Consider the following 21,891-nt stretch of genomic DNA (forward strand, 5'->3'; position numbering starts at 1 on the left):
ATAAGAGACATTATAATCTTCACTACCATCTTGGAAGTCTACCGGTACTCGAGACTCACCCAGTTCTCCTTCCCTTGCAGACTCCACCTGGAAAGGATCCTTGTACATAGTCTCACCTGTAAAATAAACGCACTTACCTTTATCTTGGTCTCCGTGTTTGGTCTTGGTCGCGCTCTATGGACTGCCACTCTCGGGTTCCTGACATTAAGGGTTATCATGCAATCTTTTTCTTTGAACTACTGGTATCCAAAGAATTACCCTATCTCTTGCTCTAGGGTCTTTGTGAGGTCTCTTTTTTCATCTGGTACAAAAAGAAACTAAACTTTTGAAATTCCTTCTTACATGGCCATTCTTAACTATGCGAAAGAGTCATAAATACCTTAAGTTAATGTTGCATCCACGTCACACAGTTCATATCATTCTCATTTAAGCATTGAAAACAATATTAGCCTTTTTTTTCTCTAACATTGGTGCATGTCTGCCCCTTTGCAAAACTGTTTGTTGTGATGTCTGCTTTGTGCTGAGGGGTACCTCTGCTGTATCAGCTCTTGGTGTTTCATTGGAGCAAAGCAAAAACTCTCGTACACTGCATTTTTTTCCTGTTACTGCGAGCATGTCATGGTGTTTGGTGAAGGAGGCAAACCCAGTATGCACACTCATGATGAAAATAAACTAATTTATTTAGAAACGAAAAACAAAGAGCTGACGGGGCAGCAAACAAAACCTAAACTAAAACAGGAACTAAACAGGAACAAGATTACCAGGACACCGGGGCGTCGAGAAGCTACAACAACCAGAAAGACAGCGGAGGCAAGGATATGACAATGAACCAGCAAGTAAGTGGAGAAAGTGACCGGGTTTTAAAGACAGGATAATGACGGGAAGTGGGAACAGGTGAGTGATTACAATTGTAGGCAGGTGAAGATGGGAAAACCAGAGACTGTCTGAGGAGGAGTGAATGTAGCAGGAAATATAGACACGAGAAACAAGAACTGAACTAAGACCAGGATAAACACAGGAACCAAATAATCAAAACGCAGAACACACAATATAAACCCAAACCCTAACAGAACAAATGAACTCAGTCCAGTCTGATGGTGTACTGACAAAGGATTGCTGTACTGGGTTTATCCTTTTCCCACATAAAAAGGCTTCTTCACCCTGACCATAGCTTCAGCAATGACTGGGTTTAGCTCCTCTCTTATTGTTTGTGTAATGTGCACCTCATTGGTCCTGATCGGTCTTCCTCTGAGAAGCTGGAAAGGGGATTCACCAGTTGTGGCATGAGATGAAGCCTGGTAGCTGTGAAGCCTTTCAGTGACTGCAGGCTTCCAAGATCATTAGTAAAGTAAAGTGAAAATTTATTTGTATAGCACATTTCAGCAGCAAGGCATTCAAAGTGCTTCACATCATAAAAACATCAGTAGAATCATTACAATCATCAAAAATATCATTACAATCATCAAAAAAAAAAAATCATAAAAATCATTGAGCAGATACACTTGATAATCATAAGGAGATGGTCAATATGTAATACGATATTTTGTTCAGAGCAGCTTTTCACCTGAATTTGTTTGCGGACTACTAATCAAAGGCAGCTCTAAACAGGTGAGTTTTCAGCCTTGATTTAAAGGAATTTAGTGTTTTGGCTGTTTTGCAGTTTTCGGGAGTTTGTTCCAGATTGATGGTGCGTAGAAACTGAAAGCTGCTTCTCCATGTTCTGGTTCTGGGGATACAAAGTAGACTAGAATCAGAAGACCTGAGTGTTCTGGAGGGTTGATACGACGATAGTAAGTCTTTATCATTATTTAGCTTGTACTGCCTGAATAGTGTCTTTTAGCACTCTGTTAAAGTGTTACACACATTTGCCTGAGGATGGTAAACATATGTTCTTATGTGCTTAATGCCACATTCCCTCATGAAGTCAGCAAAAGCAGAAGATGTAAACTGTGGTCTGTAATCAGTTGGGATGGTGCAAGGGTTTCCTTCACATGCAAAAAGAGAAGTTAGGAAAGCCACAACAGTGTTGTTTGTAGCATTAGAAGTAAATGCTATTTCAGGCCATTTACTAAAATAATCAGCAACAATGATGGCCAACCTGCACTCGTACAAGCGGTTTTGTCCCATACCTGACAGATGGTGCATGACGACAGGACTAAATCGTCCATATTATCACATTTTAATTTAGCATTTTTTATCATTTGACAGGTGTTAATCAGATCCACATATGAAACAATGACATTGCTCTTTATGACTCTTCTGGTTCTAATAAACATGGAGTGGAACTTTGAGCTGTTTGAATAGTGGGTAGAACAGACACTGTTCCTCTGGACCCAAGCAATGCAATAAAACAACACGTAATCTTTCATTTGGCCATGCGTCTCCTCAAGCATTTATGACAAGTATGTAATTTTTGAATATTTTCTGCCATGTTGTAAAAAGTATTTAAGCTCACCAGTGTGATGCAAAAAAGGTGGTGGACTGTACTGAAGTGCTCATCCTCGTCACAAATTTTGTTGTGATTTTAATGAAAATAGGAGAAGAGTGTTCAACTCTTAAACGTCATTACAGTAACTGTACCATTATGTCAAATGCCAAAACAGAATACAATATCTTGTCTCCTCTGTTTCTTACTCTGATATTTTCTTTAACACTCTTCTGCCCTACACTGTCACAGTCCTCTTGCAACACAAAGTAATAACAGTAACCAAACAGACCATAAATGCATTTGCTGGGAAACCTAAAAACACAACAACTATGTTTTTTTATTATTATTTCTTGCTTTTCTCCATTTGGTGACAGATGAAAGATAGGGAATTATTTTTTGCCAGTGTTTGGGTGCATTTATCTGTCTAGTTGGCAAACTATCTCATAAGCCACTGGACAGATTCTATTGAAACTCTTAGAAAGTAATCACTGTATGTACATCCACAATTGATTATCATTTGGAGTCAACTTAATCCAAGATGGCTCCCACAGCTAAGCAATCTTACCAAAGACAAAAATGGTTATAATTTAAAAATGTTCATAATCAATTTAACAGAAACTGAGTTCAAATTTGGTATAGCAATAGCTGAGAGTTATCTCCAAAATATAATCTGAGCAATAACTGATCACATATAATTTGTTTTTAAAACTTTGCCATAAACCATTATTTTCAACTCTGTGAGTCTGTCAGCAAAATATCTCCTGAACCACTGGACAGATTTAATAAAATTAGAAAGTATTTCATGTATCTACATCTAAAACTGATTAACTTTTATAATCAACCCAATCCAAAATGGCTGCCATGACTAATCAATCTTAGCCAACACAGAAATTACCCAAATTTTGCCAACTTTACAGATATTGGGTTAAAATTTGATGTGTTAGTAGCATCTGCAACACATACTGTGATTGGCGTAAACAAATAAACCACTCAAGATCAATGACTTGAGATCTTGCATCACGTTATTTTTAAGGTTTGACCTAAAAGTTTATGTCTTCTTCTTTTCTCAATTTAAGATGATTAAACATCTGGCATGAAAGGCAGCAGGCAATATGCATTCCTTCAAGGAACAGTAAGCCTTTCTAATCTTTTATTTGAATTGTTTCAACTGGCAGAAATTCACTCTTGAGTGTGCCCTATTTTAAAGTATGGATAGCTTAACTCCCCTGTGTGTTCTTCCTGATTCTCCAAACTGCAGTCGCTGTAACTGCAGACTGCAAAAAACCCATTTCAGAAAATTGCCTCTATTGCCTAAATGTGTCGCCAGCTTGTCTAAGACTGGTGTTAAAAAAAGAGACTGAAAAATTATCAAAAGCAAAACACACATATTGAATACCAGAAATAATTGAATAAATTCATGGAGCTGCAACCATTGAGTATGCAAAGAGTCATGTCTTCTTTAGCTCTGTGTGATTTGGTTGGAAAGGTTCAGTTGTAACTCCCAGGCAGAGACTATAAACATAGTAAACAAGGTCAGGTAGAATTTTGCTTGCCCACTTAAATAATGCCCTTGGTTAAAATTAATGAAGAGAAGCCCATATTTAGAGATGATTTAATAACTGTTCATTGTTTTATGCTTATGAGTGAATCTTAGTGTCTGAACTGATCATTATACTGACAGACATGTAATTGGAAGAGGAGTCAAGGGTTTTCAGCAGTCTATGGCAGGGGTGTCCAATCCTGGTCCTCGAGGACCACTCTCCTGCATGTTTTGTTTGTTTCTCTGCTCCAACACAACTGATTCAGTGGTTAAATTACATCTTCATGTTCTGCAGAAACCTGTTAATTACTCATTGATTCAAATCAGCTGTGTTGGAGCAGAGAAACAAGTAAAACATGCAGGATAGTGGCCCTCGAGGACCAGGATTGGCCACCCCTGGTCTATGGGGCACTTTAGTTAGCACATAGCCTGGGATTCCTTTCTATTTTAGTCACTACAAATGCAAACGCCAATCAACGTAATTTAACATGTGACAGTTAATTATTAACAGTGAGGTAGTTGTTATTGCAACCTTTTTACCTTACTGTAGGAAGTCCCGTCTTTCAGCGAGACACAATATCCACACGTTTTTTTTACCTTCCAGACAAAAAAAAATTTAAATAAAGTACAGTATACATTGGTGATCTCTATTGAAACTACCTGGCTAATATTTAAACTGAAAGACACCCATTACTGTCAGCTTCTATAAGCCTCTGCTTAGGCTGTTCAATAGAAGACATAAAAAGGAGAAACCTCCACTGGACTTAGGTTTTAAAGTGCTGGTAAAGCAATTATTTAACTGTCTTCAGATTCTGGCAGGGCAAAAAGAAAACAAACAGCAGGAATATTTACAGAGAACTAAAAACTAAGAAAAAAATCCATAAAAATGTCTTTATGTGTATTTTCTTGGCAAACATTGACTACACTGAAACTTTCCACTTTTTTATTAGTAACATTAAACTGAAAAAGATTTATGTCTCACAGTATTACCAGATATATAGCCTGCACACACATTTTTAGATTTCCATAGCTGTCTATAACTTTTCAGAATCCCATAAAATTTTAGTCTCTACTTCTATTTAAAATTCCTCTTGAATGGTGAAGAATAAAAACAGCAGTGAATGGTTATTTCAGGGTCTTATTGTAGATTTCAACAGGTTTGTTTCATCCTCTGTTTCACTCATTGCTACATGCAGTTTTAAAGAAATGCATTGTACATTTTTGAACTATATATTGTATTGGTAAAATGAATGGGTAAAATGCTTAATTATTAACCAATAATAAATTAAATAATTTTCCTTTGAGAAGGGTGATGGTCAAAAAAGATTAAATACCATAGTTTATGCTGGGGCAGCTGACAATGTGAGTATGAAGCAGGTTAAAGTACGTATGAAGAAATCTGCGACAGATAGCTCCTTTTCCAACCCAAAAAGCGTGACTAATGTGACTAAAGTTACAAATATACTGTGACTTGAAGGAAGTACAAATTGACATGGAGCCCTATAAGGATAGCACAAAACTGTTAATCACCTTGCATCTCAGCTGTCTCTTGTTAAGCATTGCTTGTCAATGTACAATAAAAAAACAAAAATGATTATAGTGTAGTTTTCTCATTGAATGTGTTGTTAATTGTAACTAAAATTGGTGCTGTAAGTCCTGAAGATGGACTTTTTGATCTCAGTCACTGGAAAAGCTAGAAAAATAGGCGAAGTTTCATTTTTTAGTTTTCCTTCAGTCATGAAAAACTATAATTGTAATTATAAACGTGTAAAAAAATGTTTAATGTTGAAGATAGGCGTTAAGATGCACAAAGTTATACACTGACAACAAAGCCTATGTGCTAGAGCTGAGTCTTGGAGAGCATCAGCCAAATTTAACTCCTGGTGGTGTCGTAGTACATTAACTTACAAACTTTGTATTTAAACCACTCACTTCATGTGGTTTTGTTGCCCCCTCACACCCCTAGAAAAAAAAAATCTGATATACTGATGCATGAACTCCACAAAACCCTTATGGAGTCCTGTGGTATCAGGCAATGAACAGTTAGCTGCAGATCCTTTAAGCCCCAAAAATTGTGAAAGAGGCCCCTATGGATCAAATACCTTATTTAACATTTCACAAATGCATAATTGGACTAAACTTTGTGCAATTTGAAGGTCAGTTCAACAATTTGAACTTTTTGACAAATCACTCCTGAACATTTTTTTTAGCATTTCAAAGAACATTGTCCTGCAGAACGTGCCACTTGTTCCCATGGGGTTCTTGTTGCCATCTATGAAGGAGTCTATACTGTCCACAGCAATGGTTATTAAGTTGGTTTGGGGTTTCTCTACCTGTCTTTGTCTCTCTCTCTCTCTTTTGAGGGCTTCAGAAGAGTTAAAGCATGGGCTCATCTGTGACCTCGACCTTTGACCAGATCACCTCCAAGATTTAATCACTTTCTTCTTGTGACAACCCCAACATTTCATGAAAAGTTAATCCAAATCTGTTCATTAGTTTTTAAGTAATCTTGCTAACAGATAGGCATTTGTACAGGCAGACAGACAGACGGACAAACAAACCAACACTACCGAAAATATAACCTCCTTGGAAGAGGTGATTATAGCAAATAGCATTTCATTATCAAAACTTATTTTCACAAGTTTTCCCTATGTTTTCATAGATAACGTTTGCCTGCTGTTAATGGTAGACTGAACTATCTACTAAACACATTCCATCATGTTTTCATTGTTCTTTTATGCTAGGTTGGCAGCAGACTGGTCCTCCAGACAACAGGAATTCTGATGATAGCTCTAGGGATCTTTGGGAAGTTTGGAGCTGTTTTTATCACCATCCCAGATCCAGTCATTGGAGGCATGTTCCTTGTTATGTTTGGCATGATTGCAGCAGTGGGAATATCGAACCTCCAGGTAAACATTTACATAGCATGTTTGGCTTATTTATGACTGGGTTAATTATGTAAAAGATGGTTAAATGGTTTTAGTAGGAGCTTTCACATATAAAATGTAGTTTCATGTGCTTAAAAATACAATCTCAAATCATCTACCAAAAATATGAGAATTTGGGGTTCATCTCTGTATCTTAGCTCATCCTGGGAATGTGATCTCTGAGCATAAATCTTTGAATTTCCTGGAATTTGTTGGAGTTATTATCCCAGTTTAGGGAGTTAAGGATCCAAGTGTTCTAACACCACTGGCACCATTATAGCTTTAACTTTTCACAACTTCTCTACTTTCTGTATACCTCAAGCGTTTTGTGTTCTTTCTATTTGATTTGGCTGCTGTTTGGGATCACTACATCTATAACAACTTCCTTCTTTGGTAGTTTGTCAACAATCACAAACTACCAAACTGAGAACCAATTATAGGTCAGTTAGCCATCCCCACTTATGCCATTTTTTTCCCCACTAACTTTATCCCTTGTCTACACTGCCATTGAGAGTTGAGTAAACTTAGACTGAGTAGATGCGCTGATCAGGTGGACTGATACATACAGCAGCCTCAGCACTGTTGACAGATATACAGTCTATCTATGCTACCAAAAACCTTCCCCCCTTTGGATGCTTTACCCTTTTATTGATAATAATAAATCAGTCATTGTCAATATCAATTTGCTGTTTTGAAAAAAAAAAAATCAACATTTAAAAAACCAGAAGACCCTCTTCAATGTCAAAATGAAATGAAATTTCTACAAAGTAATGCCAAATAAACAAAACTATATAATGACAAATAAGTGGTTGTATAAATATTCGCTCCCTTTAAAATGACTGTCCTAATTCAACTCAGAGAAAAGATTAGTAAAAAATACAAGTCAGGATTATGTCCAAGGCCCTAAACATCCCCAGGAGTTCTGGTAAATCTGTCATCAAAAAATGGAAGGAATATGGGACATGTGAAAATCTACCAAGACTAGGCTGTCCTCACAAATTGAATAACCGTGCCTGAATGAAGACTTTTGACTCTTTTTCAGTACACTGTGCTCTATGACTGATGGGATTAAAAGTGAGAGTACCATCGAAGGTCTCTAGCACTGATGGCCATTAATGCCACCCACAAAGATGTCTTTTGAATGATTAACATTAGAACATGTTGTTTCTCTCCTGTTAGCTGGGGAAATACCACAAATGTGTGATGTGTGCAGTTAGGTGCTGTATCATAAAAACATGATGAGGACATAATTTTGGGGGAGGATGGAAAAAACCTGCTTCCATTTTATATAAAATCCTTAAATGATTTATTTACCTTTAACAGCCAGCTTCCTACTAAGACCCAAATGACAGCCTTCCCTCCTCCACCATAAACAAAGTAGGAAGATATCTGGCAGAACATTTGTTGAAACTGGAAAATATTGCATGGCTCAAATAGCCAATGATAACTAATAATAACTTTGTGCTGGGTTTATTTGCCTAAGACTGTAACTGTTCGGCTCTTTTCAAAAGGTTTCATGCTGCTCTTTTAATGAGCGGTAAAAAAAACAAGCAGTAGGAAGTCCAAGGGAGCATTTGCTAGAATGTAACACCCAAAGCACAGAAATCTTTGCTTTGGTCTTGCACAAGGCTGAATTCACCAACTCATTATTGTGAGGATTTCTGTCCCAACATGGCATTTTTTTTCTGTAAAGAGTTTCTTTCATCAGTCTTTGTGAAAAGTTGTAACACTATACGATTAGCAAGTTTGTTTGCAGCAAAGAACTAGAGTTCCCTTGAGTATAAGTTAAAAGTGGCCAAAAAGTTTCTAGGTTTTTGCATTTCAGGAAGATTAATGAAGTAAGACGTGAAACCTAAAGCAAATAGAACATATAAAAAATCCAAAATGGGTCAAGTTTCATTTTGCACAAGTCTGTATATGTTTGTGTGTTTTGTCTACGTATACACTTACTGGCCATTTAATAAGTTACACTTATTCGGTCGCTTGTTAACACAAATGACTAATCAGCCAATCACATGGCAGCAACTCAATGCTTTTAGGCATGTAGACGTAGTGAAGATGACTTGCTGAAGTTTAAACCAGGCATCATGAATTTATTACTACTTAGAGTAATAGAGATACATGGTTCAACAGAGAGATGACTTTCCATTAGTCTGGCTACACAGAAACTAAACAGAAACCTGGGGTTGTTCTTATTCTCTTCTATTAAAGATGAATAATATACACTTCTAGCTTCAAAAAGTGCTTTCTTGTATTTTAGCAAGCCATCTCTCTAGGTTAAATGATAGTGGAGTGCTATTTTTATTTTCAGCTTTCTAGATTTATGTTTTAAAATAAGAAATTCTGAATGAAACCAAGGATCCAGCTTCTTCTGACTGGTCACTTTCTTTTTCAGAGGAGAAATTTTCTTAAGTGATGTTTGCATTGAAGTTGTAATGTTATCAACAAGTGTGGACATTTTGGGTGGACTCTATTTAATTATTAAAGGCTATGTTTAAGCTATCACTTTCAACATTCACATAAATATTGAAATCTTCCACTATTATGACTTTATCAGTATTCAATAATATAAAATCAAACAGAAAACTGAAAAATTCAGAGTAAGGGCCTGGTGGACAATATATAACAAGTAAAAGGATAGGAGAGACTGAGGGTTAAAGACTCAAAAGAATTTTAACTAACAATTGGTTTAGCATTAATCAATAATCCTGACTAAAAACAAGCAGCTACTCCTCCACCTATTCCTCCACCTCGACCTGTTGTTCTATGAACACGAACACTTAGATAATTAGCAGGAGTGGATTAATTTATACACACAAAATCCTCCTGTTGTACGCAGGTTTCTGTAAGACAAAAAAAATTAATGTGATAATTAGTTATCAAATCATTAACTAACAAAGACTTAGAGGAAATAGATCTTACGTTCAATAATCCACATTTAATGATTCTATTTTTATGCCCTGATAAAGTAACAGTGTTCAATTTTAGAAGATTTTTATGATTTAATTTGGGCTGTGGGCAAGCTGACGCTGTTTCAATGGGGGTCTGGGTAACAGAGGAGAAGCAGCGGAGAAGTGTAAGACTACAACTCTGCTTCCTGGACTGGACCCTGGGTTGTCAATTTTTACACACAACCATCTCTAGGCTTTACAGAAAGTGATCCAAAAGTGAGATAATTTACACTGAGCGACATTTGTGTGGACATAAAAAAGCAGTGTTAATGTCAGGCGAGAATGGGCAGACTGGTTGGAGATGACAGAAAGTCAACAGTAGCTCAAATAACCACTCGTTCCAAACAGAGGTCTGCAGAATGCCATCTCTGAACCCACAACATGTCCAACCTTGAAGCAGATGGGCTGCAGCAGCAGAAGACCACATTGGCCACTCCTATTAGCCAAGAAAAGGAATTTGAAGCTACAGTTTACACAGACTCACCAACAGTGGAGAGCAAGAGATTGGAAAACTTTACCTAGTCTGAGACTTGTCTGATGAGGAATGTTTCCATCATCTTGTTGAATCTATGTCACAAAGAGTTAAGGTAGTTTTAAAGGCGAAAGGGGTCCAACCCTGTACTCCCAAGAGTACCTGACAAAGTGGATGTTAAGTGGATGTAGACTCCTGACCATCTTACGTAATTGTGTGGAAAGAATCTTTCTTTGTTTTCCAATTTGATCAACTTGTGAGAGCACAATATTAGTCTGGATGACCCTGCTCGGGCCTTTGATGACAGTACTATTACATTGTGATTAAATAAATGCAAATCCCTTACCAAAATAGAAATCAGCACATTTTTCCATATTATTTCTAATCAGATTTTTGATTAGTACAAAACAGTAACCAGTTTAGTCAGAACAACAAAATAATGGCTTTCATCTGAGAGTCAATAAACCAATTTAGGTAAATTGTGTGACACAATCTCCTTTTTTTTCTCTCCAGTATGTGGATCTCAACTCTTCACGTAACCTCCTCATCCTCGGCTTCTCCACATTCAGTGGACTTGTGTTACCTACCTGGTTTCACTCCAATCCCGGTATCATTGACACAGGTAAATTTACAAGTGCTCACTCAAACATCTTTCAGGTTAAAAAGAAAACAGCACAATTATTGATTATTTGAACTAAAAAACAAAGAGTCATGAAGTCTTGACAGTTAGAAAAAGACACTTTCACACTGATGGATCATTAAACTGTCATGGGAAAAGGAAACTTTACTCATTAAATTCTAGGGCTTTACGTATCAGGGCATGGTAAAATAATCTTGTTTTTACCAGGTTTTAAAACAATTTGAATCTCACCTTGAGAGTACAAAAATCCACAAAGATTCCACCGTGTTATTATTTAATAAACAAAAACAAAGCCAAAATAGAAAAGCTGTGAGTGAAAAGCTATGTCCATTCTATGAACTATCTCATAGGACCACCTTTAGCAGTAATTCTGCCTGCATAGGTTCTCTCTGGTTTTCTCAGACAGACCAAAAACATGCATCTTAGATTAATTGGCAACTCGAAATTGTCACCAGATGTGAGTAGGAGGATGAATGGTTGTCTGTCTCATTTGTCTGTGTATAGCCCTGTGATGGACTGACAATCTGTCCAGGGTGTACCCCACCTCTTGCCCAATGATGGCACCAGCTCCAAAGCGACCCTGCAAAGACAAGCATGTAAGGAAAATGGATGGAACTCAGAAGTCATTTTTTGAATGAACGGTGGCTTAATAACTATATATACCCAGCAGCACATTTACGAACTTGTAGAACCACCTCTAGCAGCAATAATTCTCAGTAACTGTTTACTGTCTGACTTTACCAGTCTCTTACATGGTTTGGAGGAATTTTGGCCCTCTTTTCTTTACAACATTGCTTCAGTTCATTGAAGTTTACAGACATTTTTTTCTGCATAGTTCTCCATGAGAACCATGGCAGAGGCTCGACACTTTTTTTTTTCAGTCATTCTGTTGTAGATTTGCTGCTGTGTTTGTGATCATTCATCACCCAGTCTGGCCAAAGCTTCAGATGTGAGGTCTCACATTGACTGTAGAATAGCTTGGTCTACAGAGCAGTTCATGACCAACTCAATGCTTGTAAGGTGCCCAGGTCCTATGGCTGTAAAACAAACAAATCATTAGTCCTCCACCACTGTGCTTGACAGTTGGTATCATGTATTTGTGCAGGTATGCTGTGTTTCTCCAAACATGATACTGCGTATTATAGATAACATCTCTATTTTGGTATTTTCTATCAAAGGACATTGTTCCAGACGTCTTGTGATTTGTTCAACTTTGCAAATAGAATTTGTGCTGCTATATATTATTTTATTTTTTGAGAAAAGTTTTCTCGTGGCAACTCTTCCAAAAAAGCCATATTTGAGCAGTTTTTTTTTTCTAATTGTCCTGTGATGCATTTTAACATTTATTCTGCTAACTGAGGCCTGTAGAATCTGAGAGACAGCTCTTGATTTTTTCTTGAGCATTGAATGGTCTGAATTTGCTAAGGCATTCTGAGAAAACTGGCAACTATTCTTAATGTTTCCACTTGTGAATAATTATGTCAAAATTGTTTGGAAATAACCTTTAACACTTCCAGATTGATGAGCGGCAACAGTTGCCTCTTGAAGATCATTGCTTAGGTTTTTTCTCCTTTGCGTTGTGCTATCACACACCTGTATGCTCCACAGCAACAAACTGCCAAAATTCCTACTTTTATGGAGGTGATCACACTGATGATGATTAGTTAATCAATAGATTTGATCAGCAGCTCTTGACGTTTGAATTTAATAAACTGAACCTCCTAAATCCTGTGAAAGCAGCAAAGACGGACTTAGTTTTCCACACACAGCTTTTCCATTTTGATCTTGTTTTCGTGTGACAAATCATGATATGGTGAAATCTGTGGTGTATTTTGTACAATAGAGGTTAGAGTAAAAAAATGGTAAAACCTGGTAAAAACAGATTATTCTTATTATGTCCTAATATGTAAAACCTTTGAATTGAAATAGGGTGCACTTTCTTTTTCCCTTGACTGCTTTACCTTTTCACCTCGGTCTCTCATTATTATAGTCATAATGTAATGTCAGCAGAGTCAGATGGTGGTGCACACCCAAAGCAAATGGTGTGCACCTGTATACTCCATTTTCTGTATAGTTTATAAGGCCACACCTTGTCAACGCGTATTAACTTGCCATGACTTCAACGAACATGAGCAAACCTCCAATATTTGCTTTTTGTGTCATCAGTCAAGAACTAGTATCCCTTGACTTGAATCGTTTACCAAACACTGTACGATTTTATCAAGAAGTAATCAAGAATGTATGGCATTGCCTGAATGACATTTAGGTATTTAGATCTGTCCTTTTGAGGTTCTATTCTATTGTACAAAACCTTGAAGCAATCACAGTTGGATTAAGCAACAGGAAACCATCTTTTGAACAGTGTAAGATAGAATCAGTATGTTTTGCCACCAACGAGATATCCCATAACAGGTTGGCACAATACCCAGACAGGCTGTGTGATCCCACTGTGCCTCCATTTACTGATGACATTTAAAAAGATGGCAGTAGTTTTGCCAGCTTCTAGGGGAAGGTGTTGCCAAATTTCACAGGCCCAGATGGCACACACTTTACTTTCAGCCTTTGGCCTAGATTTTGAATTGGCAAAGGCAGCCTTTTTATTTGTCTTACCTGATCAAGATTCAGTATGTATTCAATTTTTTTTTCTTTTTTTCTTATTTTTTTTAAATTATTTTTACTAATCTTAAAATCAGAAAAGGATTTTAGGTTTTAGCTAAGTTGGTAAAACCATACCAGCCAGGTAACTTTCAACTGAGTGTAAAGAGCAGCTCAGCCTGTTCGGGGCAGTGCTGAGCCTTTTACTTTTTTAATCTTTGATTCCTCTTACATTTGTAGTTCCTGGCCCATTGCTTGGCCCTTCTTACTGTTAGACATGGGTGCTGGGGTAAAGGCAGTCTTCTATTCTCTTGTCCCAAGCTTACCCTTATCATACATGACATTAGCTGCCTGGGGAAAAAAAATTTGCACCAGAGGAAGTGAACGTTGGAAAACAAAACAACAGACACATTAGAAAAGCATTTCAAGTTTTTAAAACAACAAACAAATTCAGTTTCCATGAGTATATGTTTACTGTATATGTCTTACTGATCACTGTTATAAATGAGTGACTCACTTAGCCAAGTCAGAGTGCAAAAGAAAAAAAAAGATGTTATTTACTGTTGCACCTAAAAATGCAATCAAATTTTTAGGTTGTTAGATGCAACGTGCTCTACTATATGGTGTGAATATCTGTAGTGTAGTTTAATCATGCATGACATAAGTAAAGTAATAAGGGTCAAAAGCTAGAATTAAAGTGTTAAGGTGGTGGGTCAGCATTCTAACCCATGCACAAGGTTTAATCGGGGTTAAGTCCAGGTTTAATGCTGCCTCTGAGTTGTCCGTGTGTACTAGTGTGCACAAATGTAGTGGCTGTGGTTAAAACACTTGTTGTTTTGCTTTTGTCACTGCTGGTCAGTTGGGCATTGGGAGCAAGAAAGTAAGTGGAGGGAAAAAAAGCTTAAAAAGTAAAAGAAAAAGGTGAATTATTTACTCCCAGTACTGGGAATCGTACTTTGATTTGCACAGACATTAGGCTCACTGACAGTATCTGTTCATACACAAGTGGAACCTAAAATCAAATCACTCATTGACTTCTTAGTTGAATTAGACAATGTGGAGAATGTACAATCAATCTGAGATCTCTCAACCAATCACAGATCAATCAGTGGCTATTGATTCTCTTCCCTTCCTTTGATGGCACAGTGACTGGCTTTGTGGCATATTTGTAGCAGTCCTCTATGAAGGTCCCATTAAAAAAACAATCTTAAATACTGAACACTTCTTTTATGCAGACATAAGACTTTGATCCAATAAGTCATGTGATGCTAGAGTCTCCATACTAATCCAGAGTCTTCACTGGGCATGAGGGCTTGTCTGGTTTCCTCAGGTCTAGGCTGCTTACCTCCCAATCCTCTTGGCTAGGCCCCATGTCAGTGGCTGTAATCTGCCTGGATCAGATAAAGCACTTTTGTCCAGAGTCTTTCTCCAACCTCAACTCTCAGCTGCTATCTTCATGCAAAAACAAGCCTGTCAATGTTCTTTGTAAACAAACTGCAGCACTCCCAGACAACCTCAGATGCACAAGCTGTGGGACTTATAGTCAACGTAGATGGTGCTTTGAACTTCTGACTTCTGTCTCTTTGGACAGAATAGGTCTGCCTTTTTGTGTCTTTGTGTGGGCATATATGTGTACGTGTGTGCCTCGGGAAGGGTTAATTGAACAAGAGGGTGTTCAGAGTAAAACTACGTCAGCGCTGTTTGCAGTTCTTGATTCAATTCGATACAACTTCATTAGACAGTTTGTAGCCTGAGGGGCATTATGAAATCAAGCCAACCAACATACAGGCATTCACATCTTCAATGGCACTCTGTTTTAGCCCATGTGTTGGTGGTCATACATGCCACATAAAAGACTCACTCTGACTTAGGAAATGAGGATCTCAGTGGTCTGGTGATAACAAGGGTTCCCCTCAGCTACTAAGCAACCTTAATAAATCCATAAATCTGGTTCTAAAAGGGACCTGGAGAATTCACAAGACATTTGTGTGAGGTCCGTCTGATATTTTGTTCTTAGCTATCACAACATTTTACCTTTGCCAGTCCTGCCATATGCCCTTGTGGGAAGATACAAAAAAAATGCTAGCAAAGTTGGCCTGTGGTGTGCTCCTGTCCTTTTCAAACATTTATTGGAAAAATGTGTTGCATAAAGAAGGCTTTAAGTTCAAGCCTCAGTTCATTCAGTTCATTCCAGTTTTAGTGAATCTTTTTTTGTTGTTGTTGGATTTAATTTTTTTTGTCTGTTGTTGTTTTTAGCAACATTCAAGCCTTTTAAGCCAGTTTGTCACTGAGATTGTTGCCTGCACCAATATTGAAAAAGTTAATTGAATTATGTTTAGGTTGCTTCCAGAGTTAAAAAGATTGCTTAAAAAAAGTCCCTGATCCAATAAAAACTCTACAGTCAGATCTAAAGACTTTTTAAGTAGCTGAGCTAGTTTCCCCAAGGATGACTGAAAGCTAAATTTCATTAAAATATTGTTTTTTTTTTTCTTTTTTAAGGCTTTAACCACCCACTGTATGAAAATATCCCAATAAATTATATAAATAAATAGAACAATTCTGTCTCAAAGTTGTAAATACAACACCAATTCTGAAAAGTTGTAGCATTGCATAAAATAAATACCAAGTTTGTGGGTACGAATAGAAACGTGTTGAAACGACGTCACAGGGTGGAGTAATCGATCCACAATTACATCAAACATAGCATGCACAGCTGTTATTAAGCTTACCTGTGATGTGTCACCGGAGCTGGTAGCCCGGCCCGGTCCACTGTCCTCAGTCATCTTTGAATTTCTTGTGTGGGGTTTTATGGCAGTTGGCAAGCAACGGAAGGTGTACATTACTGCCACCTACTGATATGGAGTGTGTATCAAAATATTTTTATGTAATTTTCCTTATGTTCTTTTTTCTAACTTTTTTAAAAAAAAAAAAAAAAACTTAAAATAATCTTTTTGCAATATATATTATATTTCATCTTTGAATTTGGTGCATTCTGTGTTTGAACATCACTGCACAAGGTCAGGAACACTTAAACAAATCCTTTTCTGTAAACACAGTTCACTGTGTCATCCCCAAATGCTGGTTAAAGCTCTATCATACAAGAAGCCATAAGTGAATAGATAGAGTCAAATTAATCTAAATTTTGAGTTACTTTTGGAGATCATGGTTGCCACATCCTCCATACTAAAGAGGAGAGACCATCCAGCCTGTTATCAGCAAACAGTTCAAAAGCCTACCTCTCTGATGGTATCTGGGTGCATTAATGTGTCTGCCATTGGCAGCCTACACATCTGGAATGCCACCATCAATGCAGAACAGTATAAACAAGTCTTAGAATAACATTAGTTCCCATCCAGCAAAAAATCTGCCCAAGACAACCCAGGACTGTTGAACTTCTAGAATCCTACATCAGACAAGAACGGGACATTTACCTCCAAAATCTCCAGCAGCTGCTCTCCTCAGTTCCTGGATGTTTACAGACTGTTGTTAAAGAAAGAAGAGGCAGCTGTAAACATAGCCTGTCCCAACTTTTTAAAGATTTTTTGCTGCCGGAAAATTTAAATTTACCTTATTTTTGTTTTTAAATGGTACAATTTTTATACGTAATATATTTACTATCTTCAATTGTAAATAAATATGGTTTCATGAGATTTGCAAATCAAAGGATTTTTTTTATTTACATTTTACAAAATGTCCCAACTTTGACAAAGTTGAAGTTCAACTACTTAAGGTAAAAAGAGACCTCAGAATTTTACCCTTTTTAATACCTACAATTACTGCTTGTTACCTACGATCTCTGTTTTTTCACTTTAAAGTCAAACTCCTTAACACTTGAACATTTTCTACATCCTGTGACTCTCCTAAATGAAACCACCTGTATATCAATAACCATGACTTTTCATAGATTGTCTCTCTATATCATCTGTTTAGTTTTAGGATGCCTGTTATCTTATGATGTTTGTCATTCCCATCCTACCACATCCTTGGCCCAGGATGTTGTGCGATCTGGGCATATGGGTAGTATCACCATGAGAATAATGTTGAGCTGTGTGGGGGCACAACGTTCAAGGTCTTGAGCATCTTGAGTATGAAAAAATAGCAGGAAGAAGTAATTTGGTGAGTACTAAGAGTGTTACAGCATCATGATTACCAGCAGCACCTCAGGAGACTGTGCTTTATCCCCTCCTGTTCACCATGAGAGTTTGCGAGTTCTTTTACAACTCAGAGCTCTGTCACATGCAGAAGTTTTCTGATGACACTGCTATTGTGGTGTGTAGAGTGGGGTACAGGAACCTGTTGAAGAACTTAGTCGGATGGTGTCACAATAACCAACTGCAGCTCAACACAGGGGAGACCAAGGAGATGGTACTGGATTTCTGGCAAGCAGTGGTGGAGCGGATGGCAAGCTCTAGACTAAAGGCTATAATGAACAATGCCAGTCTCCCCCTACCCACTGCTTTCATGTAACAGAGGAGTGCATTCAGTGCCAGGCTGAGCTGCTCCACTGTGAAACTAAAGAAATCTTTTGATGCGCAGGCTATCAGGCTACATACCTTGTCTATGGAAAAGGTTGGTAGGGAGGAGGACAGAGTGGGCACCTGAGGGAGTGTGGTGCAATAACTACTGCTTTGTAATTCAGTGTGTTTCAGTTAAAGGAGCACCTTACTGCTGTTCAATTTACTCTTCTATATTAATCATTGATTAAGCAAGATTTTTATTTCAATAATTGCTGGGGGGTGTAAATTCAAAGACTTTAAGATTTGTGTCATATGTGAAATAACTTTGCAGTGTAGTGTTTAAAAAAGGTTTTCCAAACTAAACTCTTGTCTGTGTGGTTCTGTCAGCTCTTGATGCTTTTTGGTGCAGTACCTCCTAAAGAATCAAAAATGGGAGGTGCCTATATTACATTCTAGCTCTCGGCCATAATTTTTTTTTTTTTGATGCACCTTCTTCATATTCATATAGTTTTTTCTGATTTTGTGTTGTATAAACATCATCTGTGGTTCCAGATCACCCAAACTTTTGATGCCAGTGTTTTAGAGTAAGACCAGCTTGTGTTTAGAAACAATGGATTTATAGCCCTTTTGGTCAAACCTTGAAAATAACATTATGCATGATGTCATCCGATATTGCAAGATCTCAAGTTGGGAATGACCCTCAGCTAATATCACTTCAAACTTTAGCTGAATATGTGTAAAACTGACTGAGTTATAGCCATTTTAACATTGACTAAGGTGGACTAGCTATGGTGACCATCTTGAATTGTGTTGATTCTAAAAGTTAACCAGGTGTAAATGTACATCCTGTGATTACTGTGAGAGTTTCAATACAATTTGTCTACTGGCTCATGAGATATTTTGCTAACAGCAGACGATTGAACACACACAAACAGTCAAAAACAAAATAGCCTTTCAGCAGTGAGCGGTAATGAATGCATCAGTCCGCCTGATCAGCAGGTCTAGTCAGTCCAAAAGTATATTCAACTACTGATGTACTCAGCTGCCTCTCATAACCACTGTCATGTACACAGCCCACTTGTGCTCAATGCACAAGCATTCACAACAGCTCAGTTGTAATGCAACAACTGCTTAAAATTCCAACAAACATCAGCTTTCAGTGTAGTTATGTAGACCAGCAGTGGTTTGGGACTTACATTTGTCACAGTTTAAAATTACAAAATGCCAGTGTTTTGATGTGTACAGGTTGTGAAAATAAGAAAAGTCTGAAAAAATGGAAAACTTAGATAGCTCACATGTGACATCACTTGTTTAAAATCTTCTTAAGTCACAACACTGAAACTGTGATTGTGTAAAAACCCTAACTTATATCACAATGCCAGATCAGTCAAGTAAAGTCCAACGTTATGTGACCAGTTTAAACTTTGAATGATGTTTGCCTGAGGTATAGATCTCTGATAAAGGCTGATTTTTACTTGTTTTACCAGAAACACCTATTGTTCTCTATGTGCATGAGTTCAAATGTCACCTTTAGATAAAGCCAAACCCTGACAGATTGACTGCTGTCCTGTTGAGCATGATTTCCAATCATTTTTTTGTTTTTGGAAGGCTAACTTACATCTGCACCCACACCTTTTCAGATTTATAGTGTTTAAGCCAGGTCAGAAGCTGCTTTAGTTTAACATGCTATTTTTTATTCTCTGCTGAAGGAATAAAAGAGCTGGACCAAGTGATTGTTGTTCTCTTCACCACACATATGTTCATTGGTGGATTTTTTGGATTTATCCTAGACAATACCATTCCAGGTATGAAAAGAAATCCATCTATTGAAAACAGATTGTTACAAAAAGCCTATCATCCCTATCAGCTGATGTGTTTCTTCTTTTTCAGGTACTGATAAAGAAAGAGGCATCAACAACTGGCAGGACAAGGAGGAAAACAAGATAAATTCCTGTGACGTATCGTGCTACGATATCCCTTTCTGCAACAGTTTTTTGAAAAGGTTTCAATTTTTCCAGTACCTGCCCTTCCTTCCTTCCTATAAGACCACATGAGAAAAAGAGGTAAAAAGTGGCAACAACCTGGGATTGTTAACTTAACAAAGTCAAAAACCTTAGCAAAATAACAGCCAATGTAAAACAAGGACATCAATTTGTCACTTAACACGTAACACATTTTCTTTTTGTTTTGGTTGGTGGACAAACTCAACCTTTTCAACCTCTGCTAGCCTTTTTAAGGTCTTTCTTCAGTTGACTTTAAAAAAATCAATAAGTATTGATGTGTCATAAATTGTTCTGAGTTTTGTATCAATTCCCTTTAGGATCATTACTACCTCATCAAGAGCAATGATTTTCAGAACAGGATAAGCAACCACATGTTTTGAAAGCTAAAGGGATACTTCTGGTTTTCTGCAGTGGGGTTTTATGGAGTACATATCACCAGTTATCAACTTACCTGCTGTAGACAGCAGTCTGAGCTAACAACTAGGCTGTGTTCAAAATGTTTACTCATTCACTACATCATGGTCACTATATGACAGACTGTATAGGTAACAGCCTTGTGTTTTTATATTTTAAACACTACTTAAATGCAGTGTACTTCATAAATTCATGTATTCAGTCTGGTGTTGCATAAATAAATGCTAACAATGTAGGCTGGAATACACATTTGAATGGGAGGTGATAGACAACAATTTGCTTTTGTACTGTGTCTTTTAACTCAACCACAGACTGTAGCTGTAACTATATAAGAACCCTAAATATACCAAAATTATGAAATAATATCACCTATTTCTGCCATAACTATTGCATTAGATGGATATTTATATAGAAATCAAGGCTTTTTTTTTACTAAAGACCATATTTGTTTGTGATCCCTTAAAAAATGTTCTGTGTTAAAAGTAACTAGATAGAGAAGTAAAGCAGCGTAAAAGTCAATAAAATAGATTCAGCTTGAACAGTTGTGAAAAAGTTGTTTTTTACACTTCATTATTTTGACACCAGATAATCATTCTGACTGGCCATCTTTAACACATTTAATTTTGCAACATGGGTCTTACATGAAACAAAGAATAGACAGTGGCTCAAATCAGTCTCATAGACCAATTGTTTAGACTACAGGTAAGATACTGACCACTGATTACAACTCTGTAGAACCCCACTTAAAAAATATGAACTATCCGTTTAATTCTTCATACTGAATACTTCACTTTGTCTTCTGTCATTGCAGTACACAGTGGCGTCACTAGGCCTGTTTTAGGGGGGCTTCAGCCCCCCTAAAATGTTTTCAAGCCCCCCTAAATAATTTTGGTGTCAAAGAAAATTTTTTTTTTTAATTTTTTTTTTTTTACAAGAAATTCAATATAATGTGGCCAGAATATGAGTTTAAATAAATAACCATATATAATTTCATTATTAACTCAAATATATGATCATAAATCGATCAGTTTTCTTTTTCTTTACATTATAAGGTAGAGTTTGCTCACATCCTGCGCATCTCCTGGGGGCTAAGCCCCCCTTGTCCTTAAAACCTAGTGACCCCCCTGGCGGTACAGTTGGAAAAACCCAACGTAAAAAAAAATCTTTTGCTTTAGAAACATAGTATATGTACAGTAAATGTACTAGTTTTGTACTAAAGGAGCTGTTAAATTATGACAATAAACGGTTGTTGTTAAATAAAATCTTTGTTTATTTAAGACTTTCATTATCATTCCCATGTTTTTTTATGCCTTGAGGGAGTAACTTGAATATTTAGGTTTCTGTTGAGAGGATTTGGAAACAACTAGTTCACCATTATTAGGTATCTCTCAAGCATTTTATGTCTGACAAGAACTCAGGAAATGTTTGTCCAGGAGCGAGACCAAAACCAGACACGGAGACGTA

At 37.1% G+C, this 21,891-nt stretch overlaps 1 protein-coding gene across 1 annotated transcript in view; it reads left to right on the plus strand.

The window, feature by feature from the left end:
- The window catches only part of si:dkey-106n21.1 (solute carrier family 23 member 2), a 92,902-nt gene extending 71,570 nt beyond the window's left edge, over positions 1–21,332 (plus strand). Inside the window, exons 9-12 of the mRNA XM_037978055.1 lie at positions 6,713–6,877; positions 10,832–10,940; positions 19,720–19,815; positions 19,901–21,332. Coding sequence (XP_037833983.1) covers positions 6,713–6,877; positions 10,832–10,940; positions 19,720–19,815; positions 19,901–20,064 — 534 coding nt within the window. The 3' untranslated portion in view covers positions 20,065–21,332. The remainder of the gene's footprint in view (positions 1–6,712; positions 6,878–10,831; positions 10,941–19,719; positions 19,816–19,900) is intronic.
- Positions 21,333–21,891: the final 559 nt, after the last annotated feature.

This window comes from Kryptolebias marmoratus, linkage group LG11 (genome assembly GCF_001649575.2).
Source record: "Kryptolebias marmoratus isolate JLee-2015 linkage group LG11, ASM164957v2, whole genome shotgun sequence".
In the NCBI taxonomy this organism is placed as follows: Eukaryota; Metazoa; Chordata; class Actinopteri; order Cyprinodontiformes; family Rivulidae; genus Kryptolebias; species Kryptolebias marmoratus.